The following is a 13,698-nucleotide window of genomic DNA, read 5'->3' as shown; positions in this document are numbered from 1 at the left end:
AGTTTAAAATGTCTTATTGAATATAAAATTTCACATTTAGTTATAACAGGATCGTAATCTATTCAAGATTAACGTTACTGACTGATTCATCATCGCACAGACCAAATACAGTAGCGAGCATAAAATATGCAACGCTATGCTATGTGATCTTCAACTGATATTATTTTTCTTATAACTGAATCCAATTCTCCCCATGTGCTGTTTTTATATTCTTATTTATCATATGCAGTGTTGCCACTTCATGTGTAATTACACATATTGTGTGTAATTTTAACTTGGATGTGCAGCCCATGTGTAATTGAGTGAATGTGTAATTCATGTGTAATTTTAAATTCCAATTATATCCAAAATATATTCTCAATGTATGACTTTTATCTATATTTTGGATTTTAATTGAATGAATGAATTATGGATTGTTCAGATTTACAAACCAACTGAAATAAATATGTACATTTATATGAGGGAAAGTAGCTATATCCTCTATTTTAGTTGATAAATACAAATCCAGTATCTCTAAATGTATTCATATTTATTATATTGTACTCGTTTGTTACTCAGTATAATGGAATTATATGTACTAGGATCGCCTGGTGGCCGAAATTCGAAAACCATATATGTTTTATTAATATTGGTGGACAATAACATATTTAAAAGTGTACCACAAAAAAACGTGTGGCCTATTTATATATAAGACGAAGATATGAATCAAGTTTGAACTAAATTAACATTAAGGTTTGCAGAAAAATACGATAAGTAATTTGGAGATTGCTATGTTTGGTTTTCCAAGTGGACATTTCGCCGCACAGTGGGGGATCTGAAAAAAAGTGGAAATAAATCTGTAACTTCTAAACGAATTGCACGATTTTAATAAAATTTCCCGTGGCTATAGAGGAGGTGTTGATAAGTTTTGAATTTGGGCTTATAACACCAAGGGGGGGCCGAGCCACAATGCCCCAAAGTGGGGCACCTCGGGTATATCAAAAATTAAAAATGATGGCAAATTTTTGTTTGCGATCCGATTAGAAAGATTTTTATATATATTGAATCTACTAGACGAGATCTACAAAAAACATTGCATTAGCCATATATTATCTCTTATAGTTTACGAGTTATTCGCATTTGAAAAGTAATACCTTGGTCTGGTTTTTTGCTAATAACGGATCCAATTCTTTCCCGATTTTCTTGAAATATAATTTTTTGAATTAACAAGACATGTATTAATAATAGCATGAAAGAATTGTTTAAAAACATCTACTGAGTCAAAAGTTATGTGCATTCAAACTTAAAAAAAATAAAAAAAGTCATTTTTAAATTATACAGAAAATAAGAAAAAGATAAATAGTGTATTTATATTTTTCTGAAAGACAACATTTCGTGAAATATTATAAAAGCAAAATAATATCAAAATTCGTATTATTAAGTGGTCCAGAGCCTTCCGAACTAGACCTATTTTCTATATAAATTTCAACTTTAGACAACATTTTCTCAAATCGAATAGCTGCTTTCAAAAAATTAAGACCTGCTTTGTATGTCCCAGTATGTTCTTCAATATTGTGCAAAGGGATTTCATACCCCCGAGCTTGGTGCCTTCAATAAATCAAAAAATCTAAAAAATCCCAATTTTAGGATTTTTGGAAAGTTTTTTGGGAATTGTGGGATTGTCATTAACAATTCACAAATATCTTTTTCACTTTTGGATTTGGATCGAAAGTTTCTATATAAGTGTAAAATTTCATTAAAAACGATTCATAAACAAAACTTTTATTGCATTTTAAAAATTAAAATTTTCCGGAAAAATCAGCTATAATATTTTATAGCTATTTTTTTAATTCTTAAAAATTTTGTACATTTTTGAAAAGAGGACATAATTTCCTATATATAATATGTATAGCTTTTCTTTTCCCGTAGTCTTATTAATGGATTTCAAATCAACAACAAACTGAAAATTTATAGAATCTTGCCGTTTTGTAATATATTTTAGTGCACTGCATAACCGGCGACTGCATTACCAAACATCGGAGAAAACTACAAGATAAAGCTAATTACTGCGAGTTATGTATTTGAAAGGCATTAATTATGCTACGGGAAAAGAAAAGATATACATTCCAGCGGGAAAAAATGATAGGAATTCAATTTGTAGGCCTTCTAAAAGGCATACTTACACATTCTAAAAGATCCGATACTCATTCCACCCTGCCTGCTCTTAGAAGGTGTTCAAGAAGCCATATGAATCCCCTTCGAATAACAAGTGAGTTTGTTGGCTGCCAACAGCCCATCATAAGACATACATACATACTTACATACATACATACATACATACATACATACATACATACATACATACATACATACATACATACATACATACATACATACATACATACATACATACATACATACATACATACATACATACATACATACATACATACATACATACATACATACATACATACATACATACATACATACATACATACATACATACATACATACATACATACATACATACATACATACATACTAGAGTGACAATCAGTTGTATGGAAAAAAATTTTTGTTAAAATTTTGAAGAGTGCCGGGTGGAATATTGTGACACTAGGCCTAAATGTTAAGTGCTGAAAATTTGAGCCAAATCGGGCAACGATTTCTGGACGCGCATCGAGGTCAAAGTTCAGATATATGCAAAATTTTACTGTTAATATGGAATAAATAGGTGAAACTCGTTAACTTTCTGCATTGTTTTCTAGAAATGTGTAGATTTATTTATATTAATGAATATTACATTAAAAAAATTTTTTGGAAATTAGCCCTGTATCTCCTTTGGTTCAAAATGACCCAAAAACTGTATTATCGCCAAAATTAGAGAAAAATGCAAATTTTTCAGTTTTTGAAAAAATTTTGCTACTAAATAAATACTTTTGCAATTGAATGTAAAATAATCGAAATATGTACGTAATTATCGTTGTAATGAGATATAAATGACAAAATTTGATTAAAAAATTTCAAAGTTATTACAAATTCGCCAGACCATTAACGTGTTTCAGGCCAATTGAACAAAAAATTTAGGAAAAAAATTAAGATATTTCGAGAAAAATTAAAATAAAAGCTCATTTTTACTTAAAATATGTCCATATTTACTTGTATATGAGTTTTTGTCTTCGTAGGATATCGTTAACCTATTCGCAGGTAAGGCCAAAAAAAATAATTTTTTTTAACGGCTGTTTCAAAACTCCATTTTCAAATTTTTAAAAATTTGGTTAAACAAATTTCAGATTTTTTCGATCATCACATTGGGGTTTATTGAGATCAAAATAGGGAATAAAAATATGAAAAAATTATGTCAATACCTCTTACAGTTTTTCCGTACCTGCGATTTAAATTTTACGTTTTTCAAGAAAAAATAATTTTTTGTCCATATTTAGGCGAATGAGTCCAATTTCCTTACTGTTATAAATTTTAAGTAAAACCTATTCATAATATTATAGTCCTTGTAATTTTAAATATGTTCTGAAAGTTTTACTAAAATCGGAAAACGATAACCTTTGAATCGTGAAGGTCAAAGGTCAAATTTTTCAATATTTGGAATTTTTCATGGAGAGATAGCGAAATGTTATATATTTTTGGGCCGATTTTCATGAAACTTGAGGAAAATATATATTGGTGTCTAGCATTTACAACAACAGTGCAAAAATGGATTTTAACCTTTAAGAGGACTTGGGGTCAAAATGGTTGTGTTTTTCGTGATTTTAAAAGTTGAGGGTAATTTGAACCCCAAGTGCTGCTAAGGGTTAATTTCCATTTTTGTGCTGTTATTTTAAATTCTTTATGTTATATTTTCCTTAAGTTGCATTAAAATCGGCCCAAAAATATATAACATTTCGTTATCTTTTCATTAGAAATTCCAAATATTGAAAAATTTGACCTTTGACCTTCACGATTTAAAGGTTATCGTTTTCCGATTTTAGTAAAACTTTCAGAACATATTTAAAATTACAAGGACTATAATATTGTGAATAGGTTTTACTTAAAATTTATAACAGTATGGAAATTGGACTCATTCGCCTAAATATGGACAAAAAATTAGTTTTTCTTGAAAAACGCAAAATTTAAATCGCAGGTACGGAAAAACTGTAAGAGGTATTGACATAATTTTTTCATATTTTTATTCCCTATTTTGATCTCAATAAACCCCAATGTGATGATCGAAAAAATCTGAAATTTGTTAAACAAAATTTTAAAAAAATTGAAAATGGAGTTTTGAAACAGCCGTTAAAAAAAATTATTTTTTTTGGCCTTACCTGCGTATAGGTTAACGGTATCCTACGAAGACAAAAACTCATATACAAGTAAATGTGGACATATTTTAAGTAAAAATGAGCTTTTATTTTAATTTTTCTCGAAATATCTTAATTTTTTTCCTAAATTTTTTGTTCAATTGGCCTGAAACACGTTAATGGTCTGGCGAATTTGTAATAACTTTAAAATTTTTTAATCAAATTTTGTCATTTATATCTCATTACAACGATAATTACGTACATATTTCGATTCTTTTGCATTCAATTGCAAAAGTATTTATTTAGTAGCAAAATTTTTTCAAAAACTGAAAAAATTGCCTTTTTCTCTAATTTTGGCGATAATACAGTTTTTGGGTCATTTTGAACCAAAGGAGATACAGGGTTAATTTCCAAAATTTTTTTTAACGTAATATTCATTAATATAAATAAATCTACACATTTCTAGAAAACAATGCAGAAAGTTAACGAGTTTCACCTATTTATTCCATATTAACAGTAAAATTTTGCATATATCTGAACTTTGACCTCGATGCGCGTCCAGAAATCGTTGCCCGATTTGGCTCAAATTTTCAGCACTTAACATTTAGGCCTAGTGTCACAATATTCCACCCGGCACTCTTTGAAATCTAAAAAAAAAAAATCGGCTGTCACTCTAATACATACATACATACATACATACATACATACATACATACATACATACATACATACATACATACATACATACATACATACATACATACATACATACATACATACATACATACATACATACATACATACATACATACATACATACATACATACATACATACATACATACATACATACATACATACATACATACATACATACATACATACATACATACATACATACATACATACATACATACATACATACATACATACATACATACATACATACATACATACATACATACATACATACATACATACATACATACATACATACATACATACATACATACATACATACATACATACATACATACATACATACATACATACATACATACATACATACATACATACATACATACATACATACATACATACATACATACATACATACATACATACATACATACATACATACATACATACATACATACATACATACATACATACATACATACATACATACATACATACATACATACATACATACATACATACATACATACATACATACATACATACATACATACATACATACATACATACATACATACATACATACATACATACATACATACATACATACATACATACATACATACATACATACATACATACATACATACATACATACATACATACATACATACATACATACATACATACATACATACATACATACATACATACATACATACATACATACATACATACATACATACATACATACATACATACATACATACATACATACATACATACATACATACATACATACATACATACATACATACATACATACATACATACATACATACATACATACATACATACATACATACATACATACATACATACATACATACATACATACATACATACATACATACATACATACATACATACATACATACATACATACATACATACATACATACATACATACATACATACATACATACATACATACATACATACATACATACATACATACATACATACATACATACATACATACATACATACATACATACATACATACATACATACATACATACATACATACATACATACATACATACATACATACATACATACATACATACATACATACATACATACATACATACATACATACATACATACATACATACATACATACATACATACATACATACATACATACATACATACATACATACATACATACATACATACATACATACATACATACATACATACATACATACATACATACATACATACATACATACATACATACATACATACATACATACATACATACATACATACATACATACATACATACATACATACATACATACATACATACATACATACATACATACATACATACATACATACATACATACATACATACATACATACATACATACATACATACATACATACATACATAAAAAATACATTTTTATATATATAGATGGCATTAGCTGTATAATGTAAATAATTGATAATGCCACGCCCCTCCGCCCACAGACCGAAAATCAAAAATCTGACTTTACAGTGTTACCCACCAGGCTATTCTGAAAATTTCATCAAAATCGGTGGAGCTTTTGACAATTAAAAAATTCATGGAATACTTTTTTGAAAAATATGACAAAAATGCTTTTTATTGAATTTTGCATAGATACAAATTTTTCAAATTGAAATAAAATTTTTATTTATGAATATTTTTTAATGAAATTTCACAGTTATGTAGATTTTTCTATTTAAAATGGAAAAATAAGAACAAATTTTGAAATTTGTTATCAAGTATCCACGCAATTCCCAAAAAATCATGAAAAATACCAAAAATGGGATTTTTTGGCTATAATATCCATACCAGGGGCGGGGTTATCGGAACCCTTTACAAAATAATTAAGAACTTATTGGGCCATCTAAAATAGGTTACTATATTTTTTTGATATCGAGTATGCGATTTGAGAATTTTTGCCCTAAAGTTGAATTTTACATAAAAAATAGGCATTTTTTGAATGGACCTGATCCCGTTGGTATCAAAAATTATAAATGTTTTTTTTCATTTAAAATATTTGGCGTAAAATTAGCTTTTTTAAAAGTACAAATTCATTATACAACCTCTTAGAAATTTTTTAGATAACTTAAAAAGAATAAAAGAACTTTTTTCCCAAAAAAATTGCGAAAAATCGCCTTTTTTAATTTTTTTAAATTCAAATGCATGTAACTTTGGACTCAGCCATGATTTTTAAACACTTCTTTCTTTATTTGATATATAGATCTATTGTTAATCATATAAAAGAAAAATGGATAAAATCGGGGAATATTTGGAACCGCGGTCACCAAAAAACTGCGAATATCTCCTAAGTTATAAGAGATAATTGATAGCTACGACGAAATAGGAACACAAACAAAGAAATAGGATCATTTTAAAAATTGAACATACCCGAGGTGTACTTTGGGAACCCCTGGTCCCGCTCCTGGTGGGCTCATGAGGTCCAAATTCAAAACTTAATCTCGACTACACTTCTTCTTTGAGGATGTGAAATTTCAATCAAATCGGAGTAAGGGTATAGAAGTTACGGATTTATTTCCATCTTTTTTTATTCTCATACCAATGTGCGTCGGTCTAGATGCAGACCTAGATATTTATCTTCAGTTTGTTTAGGTATTATATGATTATTTATTAGGATTGGAGGGCACGATTCTCTACGCAATGTGAATGTAAGATGTATAAATTTTTGCTCGTTTACTTTTATTCTCCATTGTTTTAACCACCTTTCTATGTCGAGTATATGGTCTTGTAAAAGTATAGATGCTTATTGGGGGTTTCCATGAATGGCTAGAATAGCTGTGTCATCAGCAAATGTTGATATGTGGGTTCGACTGTTAGTTGGCATATCACAAGTATATAGCAAATATAGAAAGGAAACCAGTATACTTCCTTGGGGTACGCCTGCTTTAATAGGCTGTGGTGAAATTATGAAGTTACCCTCTTTAAGAACGAACTTTCGATGACTTAAATAACTTTCTAGAAGCTTATGTGTGTTTACTGGTAAAAGTAGTATGGAAGTGGGGAGGCAGATGAAAATCTGCGTTCCCATTTGTTTTCAGTGAAGAAGAAAATATTTTTTTTGAAATTGTTGGGGATAAAAATATTTTTTGTAAAATTGCAAACTTGCATAATGGGAAGAAAATATTTTTTTTTGAAATTGTGGGGAAGAAAATATTTTTTGTAAAATTGCAAACTTGCAGAATGGGAAGAAATTATTTTTAGTGAAAATTGACACCAATATATTTATTTTGTATAATACATACATATGTATGTAGTTATGTTAAAAGTCCGTACAAAAAAATGTTTAACAGGTAGACAATTATTTGCGATTTTAATTTTTAGCATGGAGACAATGTTTACATATGTAACCTAAATTAAGATTTTCTCAATTTGAAATTACAAAATGAAAATAGAATTTTAAAGCATACGCCACTTAAATTGTACATCATAATGGCAAATATAACCACAAAAATTAAAAATCTCCTCAGTATAACATAAAATCTAAACAATTTTCATAGAAGCAAATATGACCATTCAAATAAAAATTTAAATAACTATAACAGGTCTCACTAAGCCTTTAATTCACAAGTCTCCACTAAATATAACTTTAAAACGAAAATAAAATGTTAATAAAAGTCTTTACTTTAACCAAATTTTAAGAAAAAAATATGAATTACCTACTTAAAACAATATAAAATAAATCCCTACACCAGTTTTACAAATTTCAAACATTTTAATTTCAGAACAAGGTCTCAGATATAAAAATAAATTCACAAAATAAATATTTTAATCCAAATTTCATCCAAAATTTAAGCAACAAATACCAATTATTTAACTGCTACAAATCAATAATAAATTATATTCAAACTTAGTTTACAGTCTTTATTTGGGAATTGAAGTTTCAACATCCTATTTGATAGATTAGCTCATTGCCAAATAGCCTGTCGAGTCATCTCAACTATATAATAATAACTTAATAAAATTCTGGTTATTGAAATTACTTTTTAAACCCTAAACAACAATACTAGCAGCCGTATTTATAACCAAAATTTAGCATGGATTTAACATACAAGTTATTTATAATGTATTTCTTATCCACCTGCTAAACGCATGTTAACGAACGATCAAAGACTTGCTAAGTCTTTAATCAACAGCTGTTTTGTGTCAAAGTAAATTTGTAAATAAACATATTATAAAAGTTTTGTGTGGGAAAAAATTAAATTATTTAAAAATGATGCAAACTATTGACCAATTAGACAATTTAGAGTTCTTAAGAGGTGAAACCAAACGTCGGTCAAAAAAAATTTACAAAAAGAGAAAAAATCCATATTTCGAATATACCGAAGAAGAGTTTCGTAAAAAGTACAGATTTACGAAAGAAAACTCAAAAAAGTTAATAAATTTGGTAAAGGACGACCTAAAAGGAAAGGGAAAAAAGAATGGAGGAAAAATTCCGCCATATCTGCAAGTTTTGGCAGCATTAAGGTGTTGGGGCCGTAACAAGGCTCAGGAAGATTGTGGAGAGTTTCATGGGTTTAGCCAACCCACTATGAATAAAATTTGTCAGAATGTTGCAAAGTCTTTTGCGAAAAGGTCCAGTACATACATAAAAATGGCTACAACTGCCGCGGATCAAGTTTTAGTCATGGAAGAATTCCAAACAATTGCTGGATTCAAAAACGTCATTGGAGCAATCGATTGCACCCATGTCCGCATCCAAGCTGTAGGAGGCGATGATGCACAACTATTTGTGAACCGGAAAGGATACTTTTCATTTAACGTACAGGTATGTAAGTCATAAGATGTATTGAAAACTATAATATAATATTGTTTTAAACTCCAACATATCTAGGCTGTTTGTGATGCACCTCTAAAAATTACTGATCTCGCTGCTTGCTGGAGAGGAAGTACCCATGATTCGAGAATATTTAATGAAAGCAAAATTAAGGAGAAATTTGAAAATGGCAATTTTATGGGTCGATTGCTTGGGGATGGTGGGTATAAGTGCACAAACTACTTATATACCCCAGTACAAAATCCAAGAGATATGAAAGAAGAAATGTACAACAAGGTACATATTAAAACCCGAAATGTAGTGGAAAGACTATTTGGTGTATGGAAAAGCCGATTTCGTATTCTATTGGAAAAAATGCGACTTTCTAGAAAGAATGCCAAGATTTTAATAGTAGCTTTAGCAGTTCTACACAATTTATCAATGATATTTAAAGAGGAAAATTTTTGTAAGATTATATAATTATATGTATAAAGTAATAAGCACAATTTCTTTTCATTATTTATTTTTTGCAGCTTCTGATGAACATTTCGACGGTTCAATTCCCGAAGGTACTGCAACCCAACCTTTGGAATATAATTTACCAGATGAAAATATTCATCGTGCACTCTATATTCAACAAAATTTTTAAAATATACCTGCAGAATTTCACAGAATAAAAATATGGTTCGCCTTCTTTTCGACTGATTTAAAAAATATGAACAAATAATTCTAATTTAAACAAAATTAATTTTTATTTCATTTTTTTAAAGAAAACATTTCATTTTTAATTTCATTAATAAAAAAAATATATATGTAAATTAACAAAAAAAAATTTTAGACATACAAAACTGTATGGATAAAACTATGCTTTTGTATGTAAACAAAAAAACTTACAGGTGACTGACTAGCTAGTAAATTGTTATAAATCCAAAAGGATTTGAGATCTAAAAAGTTTGAGAATCTTTCGAAAAATATAAATAGCTTATTTAATTAAAATAACCACTTTTCTTTAAATTTTCTATTTCAATTTTCAATTTTTCCATTTTTAGTTGATGTTCTTCTTTCATTTGTGATATATTTAGTTCTAAAACCTTTTTTTTATCTTCAAATTCTTGTTTTGCATATTGCATTTCCAAATCCTTTTGCTTTATACTGATATCCAAAAATTCAATTCTTTTTGAATTTTCATCACACTTATCATTATTTTTTCTTTTAATTATTTTAGGCTTCTGAGATTCATAAGATATTTCTCTACCAAATTCCAGAGAGTTATCATCTTCACTGTTCCAAATTTTAATGGGCACACTGGTTGCTGAATTTTCATTGGTTGATTTGTCCAATGTATTTCCCATTTTGGAACAGTCAGATATAACTCGTATGGGAGATACAATTTCTACAGAATTGCTGTCATACATATTGCAATCTATTTCGAAATGGCTAGGCAATCTGGTGACCAACTGTTCCTCAATATCATTAAGTGGTTCAGGTGGTGGACCACCACCAGTCTGCTTCATTTGTTTTTTATATGCTGAATTTTTTGTCTTGGCAGTTGACTTTGTTTTACGCCACTGATTTTGAATTTGCTCCAAACTTCTGTTGCTTTTGGATACTTTGTTAAATAGGTCGAGGATTGTGTTCCAAACTTCTTTATTCTTCCTATTAGTGTTTGTATCGATTTTGGCGTTTTCGATAATATCTAGTTTATTCAAAACTAGATTTGAAAGTATGTCCTGAAAACAAATACATTTTGTTAGAACCATTGATAGAAAATTACAATATACTTACTTTTTCATCCTGACCCCAATTTGCGGATCTTTTTAAAATTTTTGTTTCTTGTTTTTCCATATTTTGTACTTCTTGAAACATTTCAAAATTTGAGGGAAACAAGTTAAATATAAATGTCAAGAAATACATCAGAGTTGATTTTTTTTCATTTTTTTTAAAATAGTTGGCAATACATCACACTTTTCAGAGTTGATTTTCATATAAATTATTGACAGACAAAAGTGCATTATAAATAAACTCTTTGCTAACTTTCTGCTAAGTTTAATCGGTCTGCTAGTTAGCAGATCGTTGTGTGCGATGTATACACAGTGGCTAATTTTTCGTTATAGATACGGCCGTAGATGTATAACAAGGTCTCATTAAAAATAATTACAAGTCTCCACTTATTATAACTCCACTAAAACATAATTTTAACAATCAATGAAATCCCCTATAAAGTAAATAAAATTATCAATTAATGAAATGAAGAATAATAAAAATAGATTAATAATTTTTAATTCAAAATCAAATAAAGATTTCAAAATACAAAAATATAAATTTTAATATTAAACTACCTCAAGAGCATTAATGATCGAAATAATAATAAGGATTCAAAAAGAATTTTCCAGAATTTTCAACACAACATCTATTATAAAATTCTCCACTCAAACCTAACTTTGTCAATCAAATTTTAGGCCCTAATTTTGTAAATCACGTCACCAAAGTTATATTTATATGGAAAGCAAAAACAAAATTTCCAAAATTTTAAAAATTTGTTTTTGTTTTATATACAAAATTTTCAAATTATGAAAGGCAAATGAACGCTTCAAATTTGGTGCGTTTGTTCTGTTAAGAATTTGTATATAAAACAAAAACAAATTTTTAAAATTTTTGAAATTTTGTTTTTGCTTTCCATATAAATATCACTTTGTGACGTGATTTACAAAATTAGGGCCTTAATCTCACATTTCTAACACAATATTTTAGATTCAAAAAGCTAATTAAGCAGATAATAAAATTTATCATTTTTAAAACATAAAATTAAATCAACAACAACTTTAACCACAACTTCAAAAATTCAATATTTTCAAAGTTTACATCAAGTCTACATAAAATAATATGGTCTACAAAATATTTCAAACTATAAATATTAAAAATTTCTACAATTGCATAACAACTAATAAATAATATATTCAATTCAAGTTTAAAAATTTTCTACTTTTAGTTTTCTACTTTTTACTTTTATAATTTTTTACATTTCTACTTTTATAATTTTTTACTTTTCTACTTTTCTACTTTTTTACATTTCTACTTTTATAATTTTTTGCTTTTCTACTTTTTTACTTTTATAATTTTTTACTTTTCTACTTTTTTTTACATTTCTACTTTTATAATTTTTTGCTTCTCTACTTTTTTTACTTTTTTACATTTCTACTTTTATAATTTTTTGCTTCTCTACTTTTTTTATTTTTCTACTTTTTACTTTTTTACATTTCTACTTTTATAATTTTTTGCTTTTCTACTTTTTACTTTTTTACATTTCTACTTTTATAATTTTTTGCTTTTCTACTTTTTACTTTTTTACATTTCTACTTTTATAATTTTTTGCTTTTCTACCTTTTTTTATTTTTCTCTTCTACTTTTCTAATTTTTTACATTTCTGCTTTTATAATTTTTTGCTTTTCTACTTTTTTACATTTCTACTTTTATAATTTTTAGTTTTCTACTTTTTACTTTTATAATTTTTTACATTTCTACTTTTATAATTTTTTACTTTTCTACTTTTTTACATTTCTACTTTTATAATTTTTTGCTTTTCTACTTTTATAATTTTTTACTTTTCTACTTTTTTTTACATTTCTACTTTTATAATTTTTTGCTTTTCTACTTTTCTGCTTTTTTTACATTTCTACTTTTATAATTTTTTGCTTTTCTACTTTTTTACTTTTATAATTTTTTACTTTTCTACTTTTATAATTTTTTGCTTTTCTACTTTTTACTTTTTTACATTTCTACTTTTATAATTTTTTGCTTTTCTACTTTTTTTTACTTTTCTACTTCTACTTTTATAATTTTTACTTTTCTACTTTTATAATTTTTTACATT

The 13,698-nt window shown here is 27.4% G+C and overlaps 2 protein-coding genes and 1 long non-coding RNA gene across 3 annotated transcripts in view; 1 reads left to right on the top strand and 2 right to left on the bottom strand.

Annotated features, from left to right (window-relative positions):
- Nucleotides 1–13,698, bottom strand: part of LOC135950621 (calcineurin-binding protein cabin-1-like) — a 355,739-nt gene that overhangs the window by 139,842 nt on the left and 202,199 nt on the right. The window lies entirely within an intron of this gene.
- LOC135952610 (putative nuclease HARBI1) lies at nucleotides 9,667–10,477 on the top strand. Its single transcript, XM_065502620.1, has 3 exons — nucleotides 9,667–9,840; nucleotides 9,907–10,294; nucleotides 10,362–10,477. Exons 1-3 carry the CDS (start codon nucleotides 9,667–9,669, stop codon nucleotides 10,475–10,477), a joined length of 678 nt encoding a protein of 225 aa, XP_065358692.1.
- LOC135950260 (uncharacterized) lies at nucleotides 11,204–11,735 on the bottom strand. The gene is made up of 2 exons (XR_010575940.1): nucleotides 11,614–11,735; nucleotides 11,204–11,558 (listed from the first exon to the last, which is right to left on the bottom strand). It is a non-coding gene; the product is annotated as an uncharacterized LOC135950260 (long non-coding RNA).

The sequence above is a fragment of the Calliphora vicina genome, chromosome 2 (assembly GCF_958450345.1).
Source record: "Calliphora vicina chromosome 2, idCalVici1.1, whole genome shotgun sequence".
NCBI classification, from domain to species: Eukaryota; Metazoa; Arthropoda; class Insecta; order Diptera; family Calliphoridae; genus Calliphora; species Calliphora vicina.
This window is presented reverse-complemented; position numbering and strand designations above follow the sequence as displayed.